At 51.1% G+C, this 12253-nt stretch overlaps 5 protein-coding genes across 5 annotated transcripts; 2 read left to right on the top strand and 3 right to left on the bottom strand.

Annotated features, from left to right (window-relative positions):
* Positions 1 to 1922: 1922 nt before the first annotated feature.
* ASPSYDRAFT_380824 (uncharacterized protein) lies at positions 1923 to 3777 on the top strand. Its single transcript, XM_040845640.1, has 8 exons — positions 1923 to 2097; positions 2191 to 2301; positions 2371 to 2424; positions 2482 to 2581; positions 2666 to 2767; positions 2823 to 3485; positions 3543 to 3596; positions 3729 to 3777. Exons 1-7 carry the CDS (start codon positions 2014 to 2016, stop codon positions 3557 to 3559), a joined length of 1131 nt encoding a protein of 376 aa, XP_040709134.1. The 5' UTR covers positions 1923 to 2013; the 3' UTR covers positions 3560 to 3596; positions 3729 to 3777.
* Positions 3778 to 3862: 85 nt separating this feature from the next.
* On the bottom strand, positions 3863 to 6871 carry ASPSYDRAFT_54620 (uncharacterized protein; the record flags this gene model as incomplete). The annotated part of the gene is made up of 9 exons (XM_040848880.1): positions 3863 to 4063; positions 4118 to 4525; positions 4590 to 4649; positions 4693 to 4861; positions 5006 to 5164; positions 5218 to 5436; positions 5497 to 5600; positions 6423 to 6473; positions 6860 to 6871. 9 exons carry the CDS (start codon positions 6869 to 6871, stop codon positions 3863 to 3865), a joined length of 1383 nt encoding a protein of 460 aa, XP_040709133.1.
* Positions 6872 to 7343: 472 nt separating this feature from the next.
* Positions 7344 to 8691, bottom strand: ASPSYDRAFT_40137 (PLAC8 family protein). The gene is made up of 3 exons (XM_040846020.1): positions 8296 to 8691; positions 8152 to 8249; positions 7344 to 8087 (listed from the first exon to the last, which is right to left on the bottom strand). The coding sequence occupies exons 1-3, from the start codon at positions 8384 to 8386 to the stop codon at positions 7785 to 7787; spliced, it is 492 nt and encodes a 163-aa protein (XP_040709132.1). The 5' UTR covers positions 8387 to 8691; the 3' UTR covers positions 7344 to 7784.
* A 671-nt stretch (positions 8692 to 9362) lies between these two features.
* Positions 9363 to 11201, top strand: ASPSYDRAFT_75673 (putative salicylate hydroxylase). The gene is made up of 2 exons (XM_040850814.1): positions 9363 to 10313; positions 10374 to 11201. The coding sequence occupies exons 1-2, from the start codon at positions 9462 to 9464 to the stop codon at positions 10818 to 10820; spliced, it is 1299 nt and encodes a 432-aa protein (XP_040709131.1). The 5' UTR covers positions 9363 to 9461; the 3' UTR covers positions 10821 to 11201.
* On the bottom strand, positions 10624 to 12160 carry ASPSYDRAFT_380614 (glycoside hydrolase family 43 protein). Its single transcript, XM_040845633.1, has 3 exons — positions 12042 to 12160; positions 11639 to 11911; positions 10624 to 11557 (listed from the first exon to the last, which is right to left on the bottom strand). The coding sequence occupies exons 1-3, from the start codon at positions 12057 to 12059 to the stop codon at positions 10889 to 10891; spliced, it is 960 nt and encodes a 319-aa protein (XP_040709130.1). The 5' UTR covers positions 12060 to 12160; the 3' UTR covers positions 10624 to 10888.
* Positions 12161 to 12253: the final 93 nt, after the last annotated feature.

Here is a 12253-nt window from a genome sequence, read left to right as displayed (position 1 = left end):
GGTTCATACTCCATATCCAGGTGGCTTAGCAGGTCTACTCGGCGGACTTGTTCTAGAGTCTATTTGAATTATGAATCCCCTGTCGATGAACCTGCCATGACTCGCGTGGTTCTTTCCCCACGGACTACCATTTCTGTGCGAACTTCGTTCAGAGTCAGTAGACTTGATATTTCATACTTTGCTATTTCCGGCTGGACTTCGCCACTTCCTTGCGCTGTATTTTGGTGTCTCTCGTTCGAGGTCTTCACTTGATGTTTCGCTACAACCGACGTGTCTGGTGTTCGCCGTTCCCAGCGGACACTTGAATGAGTATCTGATCCATGAAGATGAGTAGTGGTAAATCTGTCCGGAGCAGGAGATACTGCTCACGGGCTTTGGAAAACTACAAGAGAGACAGACCTAGGTGCAGCTGAATGCTAGTAATTGCACCGCTGGCTCAATCAATAGATAAAGCATTCAATTCTGTTCATCTGATATGTAGCTCGCTGAATAGAATAGAGGTTAAAGTGCATATAACTCTAATTGGAGCATAATAACAGAGTTTCTATATTCCACAGAAGGTGGACCTGGCGAGGAATGTGTCTAGGACGTCACCGAGAATTTCCCAGTCCACTCCATACTGGGACCGTATCCAACAGTAAACTAATGAACCACGTCAAGGTAAAAGACAGACCATGGGTCTCAAGTACATGCTCTCACTGCCGGAAATATAATTCAATAGCAGATAAACCAGGTTACCCTCGTCAAGGCAAAAGCCACCAACGCAAAGGGCAACCTCGCAGGCCACTCTGCTGCATAACAGATGCCATCTACGAGCTGATGAGTTCCCATGACTGACCGCAGAAATCTATTCAGGCTTCCCCGTCAGACCCAATAGTGAGATACCCATTCTTGCCAACATGGTATTTCCAATGGGAGGCCGTTTGGGCGCGGGCACGAACTCGCGAAGGGCGACATCGTAGAGAATAGGTCGGATCTGGCAGCGGACAACAGGGCGGCCTGAGACTGGAAGTCCTGATGGTCGAGGTAATTCAGTGAGTTCACAGGCGTTGCAAGTATTTAGCCTGGATCAGGCCTTGACCGAGTGCCGCGTGTGTTGCTCGTTTGTTACTGTCCAAACTGACCTTCTGCCGGGATTATATAACTTGTTTATATTACAAGTCTACCTAGAGCCTACTCTTATTATATATATCAAAGATCTTCATTCCTGTGCTATCTTATTCAATAAGGTCCTAGTAATAATCTTAACCCTACCCATGTCCTCTATCGTTCGTACTTGATATCCTGCCGTCGATTATTCCCAATATAATACCCAGCCTCCTGGTTAGGATACCGAATCAAGCGGTATTTTTGGTTAATTCTAATGTAAACAGCTTCAGGTCCTCCGGCAACCTGGTACACTGTGGTCTTGTCTTGAGGCCTTCCCGTTCCTTCAGTCTGGCTCGCGCGGCTGAGAAGGGACTACGGCATTGTTTTGGCATTTTCGACTCGGGAGCAATGCGAAAGGACAAGGCAACTGTCCCAAGGAGCTCACTTTGAAAAAGCCATGAGGAGGTAAGCCAGCGAAAGGCTGGTGACGCAGAGACTGTCGTGGTCGTCAAAGATTGGATTGGATTCTTGGGTGTGAGGAGGTCAAATCCCGTGCACCAACATCATTGCTCTAATGAGGCAACATCATCTGAATGATGGTCTTCATTGGTTCTGCATTGGCCAGTAATGGCCTGCGACTGTCCCCTGGTGTGCAGCCCCGCCAAGCCAACATGTCTGATTGGAATCCAAGCACGCATCGTGTGGTCATCCTAGGAAAAGCAAAACTGAGTGAGTCAATCATCCACCCAGTGAGACTGGGCCGATTGTGCTCGAATGTTCTGTCGTGGATGAGGCTTTCCCAACCGGCGTGGTGAGGGGTAGTCGATGTGTCTTCTTATAAGGAAGACAACAACCTGGCTCGGTCGGATCTCAGGCCGATGAAACTATCTTTGCAGCGTGTTACAAGCCTGGGAAGAGCGGAAGATGGCAGTCGACGTTGCTGAGCAGTTTGCAAGCTGGGTCTCTCAGGCCCAGGATGCTGAGCAGAGGAAAGTTGACGAGATGAAGGTGAGAAATAGGCAACTGGAAAACGTCGTTCCCGCTCCATCACTGATTCCGTTGTCCAAGGATTTTTCGGACCAGTTTACAAAGTTGGACAAGGAACTTCGCGACGTCTCAAACGACCTTGAGAGAGAGCGTGTTGCTGCCAGACAAACACAGGAAGATTGGAAGTCGGTGACGTGTCAGTTTGAGGAGCTGAAGGATGCTGTTGTTCGTGTTACTCTCACCTCTAGACCCTTACTTTTACAGAAAATAGGACGGTGATAACAAGGGTTCCAGGAGCGGAGCTCGTTCGTGTTGGTTTTGATCGACGCCGACGCTGATGGCTATATTGTAGGTATCTTCCCCGCCAAAGATCAGAAAACGAGCCCTCACATGTTCCAGTTCAAGGAAGGCTACTACAAGGACATAGACGGCGGTCGGAAAGCAGCTGTGGACCTTGAAGCTGTTGTTAGAGAGCATCTGAAGAGCTCCCATCCAGAGTTGTCGAGTATGCCGATCATGATCAAGGCATTCGCCAACGCTGATGGGCTTGCTCAAATACTGGTCAAGGCAAAGCTTACAAAGTCTCCAGGGTTTCTGGCAAGTTTTGCGAAGGAGTTCTCGCAGGCCCGTGATACATCCGATTTTGTTTTGGTTGGTAGTGGCAAGGATCGTGCTGATGGGAAGATCAAAGGTAAATAGTAGCACACCGATTTCCTACAGATGCTAACGGGAGAAAAACGGCATAGGGACCTTTCAGCAATTTATTACGAACCCCACATGCCGTCATATCATCTTCGCAGCATGCCACGATAACGGCTATGTTCGCCTATTGGAGAGGCATCAGGGTACTGCTGCTGCAGACCGAGTGACTCTCGTTCACCCCTTTGAGACAGGACGGGAGTTTTCCGGTCTTGTAGGGTTCCGCTCCATGCGGCTGGAGACAATTTTCCGCAGTGAGCCTGTGGTTACTCGCAATTCGCCGCCTCCCGCACATCGAGCCCTAGGTGCGGAGGAAGTCCAAGGTGGAGGGAGCCCGCCGCGAGGAAATCCATGGGTGACTCCTCACCCTACGTTGGCCCGAAATGTTGTTTCAAGGAAGTCCGAAGATTTGCCTGCAAACTCAGTTTACATAAATGCGGCAAATCAACGGCTCGACTCTGAGCTACCTCCTAAGTCCGCAGAGGCAGTGCGTAGCTGGGACCACAAAGTCAACACTGCCAAAATGAGATACTGTCGAAGGTTTCATTTGCAGGACAATAGATGTCCTGGGTGTCGTGAGTACTCTCACGGGCCCTTGACGCCCGAAGAGGTCTTGGTCTACCGGCATCAACTTAGGCGGGAGGTGTGTCGTGCTGGCCCGGGTTGTCGGGATGCAAGTTGTTTCTATGGGCATCATTGTTCATGTGGCAGTCCGTCCTGCAAGTTTCCAGCTGCGATGCGTCATGTTGATGTGTCCTCGGTTTCAGTTGTTCAGTGCGCATAGGGTGAGGTTTAATAGGAGGTATGGGTTGGGAATTCTGGCAGCAGTTTGCTGTTGGATCGTTCCTTGTCTACGGGCATTGATTGCACTTTTAAGAGATAGCCCTTCAACAGCGCTATCGAGGATTTCGGCTGTTTACGTTTTCCATAAACTGTTCTCTATCAAATCCGAGTTGCGAGTCCAGGCGCTTTCAGAAATATATTAAAGGTATTGCCAAGAATGCTTTGTGCAAGTATATAGCCCCGTAGCGCTTTCGTGTTGAGTGCTGGCCACATGAACCACCTAGGCTAGACCGGCCAACCTAATCTACAACATATATCGAAAGCTCTTCATCTCCAGATCAGTCTTAATCGACAAGGCCTCAGCAATAACCTCAACCTCATCCATATCCTCCCGCCGTCCGTACTTGATATCCCGCCGTCGATTCTCCCCAATATAACACCCCATCAGACACACCAGGAACACGACACTTGCTGCCAGTCCACCGATCGAAGCTGCCATTCCAGTCTGCAATACCACCCATTAGCCCAACCTCAAACACACTGGACAGGTAATACAAACATCATACCGCGGCTCCTCCCTCTCCAAAAAGAACTGCGGCCCGACGATATTCGCTACACAGTAGGTAATAAACAGCAGCGCACTGGTAACGCTCCTCTTCGTGAGCCCGGCCACATTAGACGCCACCAGACTCAGGGACAGAGGTAAATTAACACCCACGACAGAACCCAAGGCCAGTCCCGCCAGCCTTCCCCTTGCGTTCGACTCGTCCAGTTTCCAAACAAGAAGCAGGCCGAGCATGGCTGTGCTGCAGTTCAAGATCATCATGAGAATGCGTGTCCTAGGGACGAACGAGGCAATGCCGCACGTTAGGAATAGAAATACGATCTGGGCTGCGCCGATGGGCATTTGCATTAGGAGGGATTGGAGGACTGAGAAGCCGAAGCCTTGTATGATCAAACCAGAAAACTAATAAAGTTTAACTTAAGATCCTCAAGTATGAAGTATGAGGTATCAAGTATGAAGGGCTTACACTGGTGATGGCGGCGTCGCATATAGAGGTGCTGAATTTAAACAACACAAGCAGCCAGGTCTGTGGATCGCGAAGGGCAATCCATGCCTGGTCCCATGAACACCCCAGTTTCGTCTGCACCAGCTTTGCTCTTGAGGATTCTGTACTCGGCGACCTTGCGTTCGTGCTTGTTCAAGAAGACTGTTTTCTGGATGCTGTCCGGGAGAAGCACCAGCATCACCAGCGCAACAACAGCAGTAATGGCGCCTAGGAAGAGGAAGAGCAGCTGCCAGCTGGTAATGGTATAGACCTTGATATTGCCAATTCCATAGGCCAACACGCCGCCGATGAGGGACGCGACACAGTTTCCAAAAAAACCAGGCCGATTGACTAGACCTATCAGCTTCAGTCCTGAGGGTAAGTAGTATGCGACCTACCGCGATGGCTGCTCGTCGCGCTTGTAGAACATGCTGACAATAAGCGTAAAGCCAGGCCCGGCAGCAGCCTCGCCCACCCCGAGGAAGAATCGAGCGGCCATGATGCCCCCGAAGTTCTTCGCGGCAGCGTGGCACATCAGAGCACCTGCCCAGATGAGGCTGTCCTATTAGCAAGCTATATACGATCATTGATATAGAGTATGAACACATACACACAGGCACTGATGTATTTAGCCAACGGCAGACGAACAACAAGATAGGAACTCGGCCAGCTCCAGACAAGATATCCAAAGAAGAAAATGGACGCCGTCCAGGAATACTCGGCCTTGTGGAGACCCAAGTCCTCTCTAAGGCCGAATAGCGTTGCTTGGTTCAGCGCCAATTTATCAATATACTGCATCATATAGCAGGCGCCCATCAGAGGAAGAAGACTGCCATGCCAAGATCAGTGGATATCAAGTGTTAAATCGCAAAACAGGGGGCGTACATACACCAGGTCAAGCTTCCGGAGAACCTTCTTCTCCTCTTCTGGGGAGACATTGAACTCGATGACTTGTCCCGCGTCAACATCGCCGGCGGTTGTAGTATCCTCGGTCTTGAGTCCATTGCTGTTGTTCGTGATGTTTTGTTTCTCCATGGCTATCCACTGCCTGCTTCATGGGCAAGGGAGACAGCCATGATATACCGGAACAGGGTCGCATTCCACAGCACGGCAGTCCTCCCCTCGTTCTGTGCCTTTTTCTCCTTGCGTCTCCCTTGCGCCGGCTCTGGCGATCGCGAACACTGCCAGTGCCGACCAAATACCCAATACCCATTCTGGTGGACAGAAGCTTATCGGAGTCACTGGTCTCACACGAAGAAGACTTTTGTTCGCAATTAAAGTTACATATAGTAAGGCTATTGCCTCGATTCTATGGAATTGAATTATTCCCGACTTGGTATGTTTTCGGGTTCTATATGACGATCCTGATGACAGCTCAGATATTGGTATATACAATGCACATAGCTATTGGAAGTTATGCAATATATTATGCAACTTCTACCTGAATTTGTTTACTTTCGCGAGTCTTTCCTCGAAATGTATAGTTCATTTTGCCATAAGTGTAGACACAGACCTAGGGGTATCCTTGATATGATATAAGTTGAGTCCCCGTGTTATGAGGAATACTGTGCTGCAGCATTGCAAATGTATTTTCAGCAGACGACCACCAGTATATATCCTGCAGAGCAGGACGCCTGCAATCATTTACATTGGACAGTCCTGTGCAACGAGGCGTACAAATGACGAATAGCTTGATTAGGCAGCCTCTGCCTCACGCAATGTAATGGGATTGTGTGGTTATGTCCTTGTCAGGCCTCCACGCAGCTGAAACTAAATATAGCCAAGACAGAATAAGGCCGACCGACTGGAGTAAGCAAATGACAGATTCCCGAGGGTCCAGGTCTCAGAAGAAGGAGGAGAGGGGTGCTATTTTTGCTATGTGGTGGCATAAAGAGAGGGCTGGATTCGACAGGTCTCAAACTCTCAACCCCCGTGCAGAAACGAGCAGAAATAGAGAAAGCAGCGAATCGGTTCCTGGCAAGCAGCACAAAAAAAGCCAGAAACAACAGAAAGAGCAGGGATCGTCTTGCAGTGGAGAGACAGCGGCGAATGGGGCTACTTTCTGTCTAGTGCTGAGATCATAGACCCATGGATGTCTCACTCGACTTCATGAAAATGGCCTGAACTGCTTTATAAAGGGGTCCCCAGCCTGCACTTCTGCAATAACAAAATCCACACACTCGTTACTGAGTATCTGAATGAAAATGAAGTTCGCTATCCTCGCCTTCGCAGCCACCGCGCTCGCCCAGAACGCCTTTGTCCATCTCCCCCACGGCGACCAGCTCAAGGCCGGCAGCGACGTCGTCGTGCAAGTCACTCGTCCTGTAAGCACCCAACATCAAATGAAAACCGGCGATACTAACAATGTAGAACTCCCTCACCGGATCGACCGAAATCGGGGTCGCCATCGGGGTGCAGTCGTGCCCCTCGTCCGCCTGCCGCGTCGACACCATTGGCACAACGCTCTTCGCCGGCGAGTTCAAGCCTGAATACCACGGGCAGACTGGCGGTGGCCAGCCCTACCAGAACTACACTGTCACTATCCCTGAGGATACCGCCAAGGGGCGTGCTTTTATTGAGGTGGCGCATGCCACCATTGTCGGTGTATGTTTCATCTATATGACATATTAATAGAAGACAGACAGATGTGCTAACTTGACTGAATAGGCGAGCACCTGGCCCCTCTTGGAGCTGATTAACGCTACTGCGACTGTCGTTTAGACTAGGCATAGACTACAGTGGGCGTGCCGGGTGGATATGGCTAGACTGCAGAGTGGATGGTGTGTTGGATAGAGCTAGACCGCTGTTTACTGTACTTATTGTTGGATGTGAATATAACTACGGTACATAGGAATGGTAATGAAAGATGAAGTACTTGTTGGCGTATCTTTATCATGTTAACATATCTCAAGGACTACACTAGAAGGAGCAGACTATTTCCATGGCGACTACACGGTCGCCCTTTCCTAATATGTTGCTCACTCTCTACCATTAAGCAGGAGCGACCGTGGTTTGCACCTTCCGGTTAGCATTGCTATTCCAAATGGCAGACAATGGGCCTTTTTGTGTCTGCGATGAGATATACTTGCGCCAATGGTATCCGATTAATCAATTAATCCTATAAGTAAACCAACAAATTGTTCCCCACCACTGTCGACAGACCACCAACATCCAAGTCTAAGGATACTGCATCCCCTGCGTCTTCTTATACCCCGTCGCTTCGACCTCCCCAAGCTTAACCTTCGCAGCCTCCTTCTCCGCCTGCACCATCGTACAGCATGGACACCAGAAACTAGCCAGGCAGTCCTCGACCAGCGACCCCTCAACCCCGTGCTTCTTCTTGATATCGCCCTTTTCCATCTTCAGCAGCTCCTCGAGATGCGTCTCGCTGATGCCGAGCTTCCGGCGCATTTCGTCGCGTTTCTTGGTTTGGATGAGCCAGGCGAGGCCGAAGCAGTTCAGACCGCAGAAGATGAGGCACTAAGTCAATATCAAGTATGGTTAGAGGTGGGAATTTACATTAAGGAAAGGAAACGGGACGAACGTTGTCGTTGACGGGGGTGTAGTTTGCCAGTGTTGGGTCTTCGAGGCGTGCTTGGGTCTTGCCGAAGAGGAAGCATGGACAGCACCATGCCATCATGCCTTTGTTGTTAGTATTCAACTATTCGGTAGAAGGATGAAAACGTACAGGTGTCGATGGGGTTCCAGAACTCCCAGAAGGAGTGCGACCAGTTCCGGCCGGAGGACGCCAGAGGTGCATTGCTTGATTCAGCGGCCATAGTGAATTACAATAGCGAATAAAAAGAAAGGGTAGGGAATGACTTGAAAGACGAAGTAAGGAATGACTCGAAGAAGGTAGTCAAGGACGAACGATGCTAAAGAGCAGAGCAGAACAGAACAGAAACTTCAGCTTCAGCTTCTTCCAACAATTTATATCCGCCTGAAGCAACCAATCCACCATCTCGCCATTCGCCTGTAAATGAGGCTCGTATCAGAAATAGCCCACGAGGATTCTTCCCGGAATCAAACCGTCAAGAACACTCTAACCCTCGTATCCAACGATAATTCTCGTATAGCGGTCCAGCCCACACGAGCTATGACAGCCACGCATCTTGCTCGTCGAATGGGCGTGCTCGCTGCTGATCGTCTTTGGAGCTATCACTTTGTTGTCCCTGAGTATCGGCGTGCAGGATGATACGAGAGTTGGTGAACGGGGTTAGTCTCGCTGGTTGGACCCGATCTGGGCCTGGCGGTGCATGCTTTATGCACAAGATAGGGGCAGGAATAGTATAGTAGTAGCCTTCATACCTCTTTGCCGGGCGATTCTACTGGCCCGCTTTGTTGGGGGTTGTGAGACCCGAACGCTATCCTAAAACGCCTGAATACAGAGCCCAAAAAGGAAGGGAGGGGGGTGTCCGGCCCCGGGCCCGCTCCAGGGCTCCCTGGGGCACCACCCAGCACAAAGGAAAATTAAGGGAATATTTGGTAGAGGATCATTTGGCAGGTTCAGAATTCAAGTCGTATATTTCGGGAACTGGAGTTAGACATTTTTTAATAGTCGGATATTTAGAGGGATTGTTACACATCGGCAGTAATAGTAGTAAAAACATAAAAATAATGTCAACAGTTCTATAAGAAACGTATATATCCCCGTTATCTATTGAGCATTTGTGACTGGTGCATATTAGATCTACTGGCGACCTCGGCTAACAACTCCATAACAAAACCCGATGTGCTCAGGACGCCTGAAGATCAAATCCCCCACTTGACCCCTCATCTCATTCATCTCATTTCATCTCATCTCATTCTGATCTGAATCCAATCCTAAATTCCCACCAACATCTATACAACAACATGCCCGCACAATTCACCGTCGCCATAATCGGCGGCGGCATGGGCGGCCTCAGCCTCGCAATCGGGCTCCTGCGCCGCTCCATCCCCGTCACAATCTACGAAGCAGCCTCAGCATTCGGCGAAGTCGGACTGGGCCTGACAATCGGCCCCGCCGCGCACCGCGCCATGCCCCTGATTGATCCGAAAATCCGCGAAATCTACGACGCGCTCATCACGACGCACGCCGATAGCCCTGGGTATGAGCAGTTCAAACAGACCTGGTTTGAGGTTGTGTGGGCGACGGGACGCAAGGAGGGGGAGGTTATGTTGGATCTGAAGGCGTTGCCGAGTGGGCAGACGACGGTGCGGAGGGCGGATTTTCTGGATGCGCTTGTGAAGCTTGTGCCGGAAGGGGTGGCGAGGTTTGGGAAGAGATTGGAGAAGTTGGAGGAGGTTGACGAGGTTAATGGTGGTGGGATGCTGATGACGTTCGCGGATGGGAGCCAGGCTGAGGCGTCGGTCGTGATCGGGTGCGATGGCATTCATTCTCGGGTGAAACAGTTCGTTCTCGACGAGGAGGAATACGCACGCACTCAGCCTAGGTATAGTGGGATGTATGGTTACCGGGCCGTGCTGGATATGGAGACGATGATTGAGGCCGTTGGCGAGGACCGCGCGCGGGTCGCGACGATGTATATCGGCGACGGGGCCTACGGGGTAACGTATCCGATTATGCGCGCGAAGAAGGTCAACTGCGGCATCTATCCACTGAATTCAGACTGGGATGAGGACAGCTGGAAGCGGCCGGCGAGGAAGGAGGATATGCGGAGGGACTTTGCTCATATGGGGCGGCATATCAATAATCTCATTGAGGTGTGTCGCTCTCTCTTTTTATGTTTGTGTCTGAAATATGGCTAATTGGCTAATTTTCAGTACATGCCTGATCCCTCGCAATGGGCCATCTTCGAGCATCCGCATATCTCGACGTACGCGCGGTCCAAAGTGGCCATTCTAGGCGACGCAGCGCACGCGTCTACACCGCACCAAGGCGCAGGTGCCGGACAGGCCATTGAAGACGCACACGTTCTCGCTGAACTGTTGGCAGATCCGCGCGTTGTCGACGCTGAGCACGCTGTGGCGGCATTAAAGGCGTACGATGTGGTGCGTCGGCCGCGGAGTCAGAGGGTCGTCACTACCAGTGGAGAAGCTTCTCGTCTCCTTTGTTTACGGTTAGAGGGGGTAGGGGATGACGAGGAGAAGTTGAAGAAGACGCTGCAAGAGAGGCTAAAGTGGCTTTGGGATTTGGATGTACAGGACCAGGTGGAGAGAGCCAGGGCTATTATGGTTGAAGAGATAGAACGACCAAAATCACGAATATAATATATTCAGGTAGATATGCATTATGATCTAGATGTCCACAGTTTTCTTGACTTTCTGCCAGTAGCAAGCTATAGCACGGTAATCTTCCCATCCCCAATTGCAATATCAGCAATCCAAACACCCCTTCCATCCCCAATATCCTTCCCATTGTTAAACGCATGGAAAACAATCCTCCCTTCGTCCAAGAAATCCGCACCCCCAGGCCCACCTAAGTTACCATCACTTCCAGCATCCCCACTAACAAGCAACGGCGCATCCGGGTCCTTCGCCTTGGTATACGGCCCCGCCACCGCAGACGCAGTCGCATAACTCACATCATAGTTCAGGGAGTCATACATGTTCGACGAGAACGTCAAATAATACGTCCCATCAACCTTCACCAAACTCGGCGCCTCAATAAGTGGACCATCCTCATCATCCCTATCCAGAATAGGAACAGGGTCTCCATCAGGTACCAGTCCATCGCCCTGCAGCTTCTGAAGCATCAACGGCGTAGGATGCCTCTCGGACGCCTCGTTCAGACTGTTCCCGTCGACTTTGTACAGGACATACCGTGTGCCGTCCTCGTCTTGGAACCCCATCGGGTCGATGGCACCGCCTTCGTCCGTGTGACAGGCGGTTGGGTCTGCTTCGGGGGTGTACGGCCCCTCGATGGAAGAAGATGTTGCTGCTGCGATGCAGTGCTTGTTCCCGTTTGTGCCGGAGACGGCGCAGTAGTACATGATGAACGTGTCCTCCTAAGCACAGTTAGTTTCGTCTCGTGTGTCATGTTTCATCCCTGTTTCAGTTTCAGATCGATAGATAGGCCCGGGGCGTACACGGTGGATGACATCCGGTGCCCAGAATTGCGGGTCGTCCTGGTTCACCCACGCGGGGAATGGACCTGGCAAAGCATCTGTGCCGTCGACGAGAGACCAGGTAGTGAAGTCGTCGGAGCGTGCGACTTGGACGTGGACGCCGTTGCCCTGGGTGCCGAAGGCGTAGTAGCCCTGGTCGGTTTGGATGACCGCTGGGTCGGGGAAGTCGGTGTTGAGGACGTGTGTTGGCACAGCCAGGGCATAGCCTGCTGCCAGGAGGAGGGTGGTCAGACTCTGCGAATGCATTATGGTCAGGATTGATGTTTTTATCAAGGCAGGGAGGATAACGAGCAAGCCTGCGCTTTTATAGCTGGTACAGCAGCCTCGCAGTCGCGGCTCGCACTTCTACGCAAACGAGACTCACCTCGACGCAGCCTCGCATTCACAGAGCTTAATTCATGATCCGTGATTGGCATAAAGAGCTTATCCGGGATCTAAATCAAGGCCAAGGGGCTTGTCGATCGCCCAGCAATTGGTGTCTGTGAGGGATCATCGTCTCGCACTCCGACACAGCCCACCGACGATCGTCGGCTCGGCATGCCAGATGGTGGTGGGGATTGCTGGCAAATGTAATAT

Source organism: Aspergillus sydowii, assembly GCF_001890705.1.
Source record: "Aspergillus sydowii CBS 593.65 unplaced genomic scaffold ASPSYscaffold_1, whole genome shotgun sequence".
Classification (NCBI taxonomy): Eukaryota; Fungi; Ascomycota; class Eurotiomycetes; order Eurotiales; family Aspergillaceae; genus Aspergillus; species Aspergillus sydowii.
The sequence above is the reverse complement of the archived record's forward strand: the minus strand, read 5'-3'. Positions and strand labels throughout refer to the sequence as shown.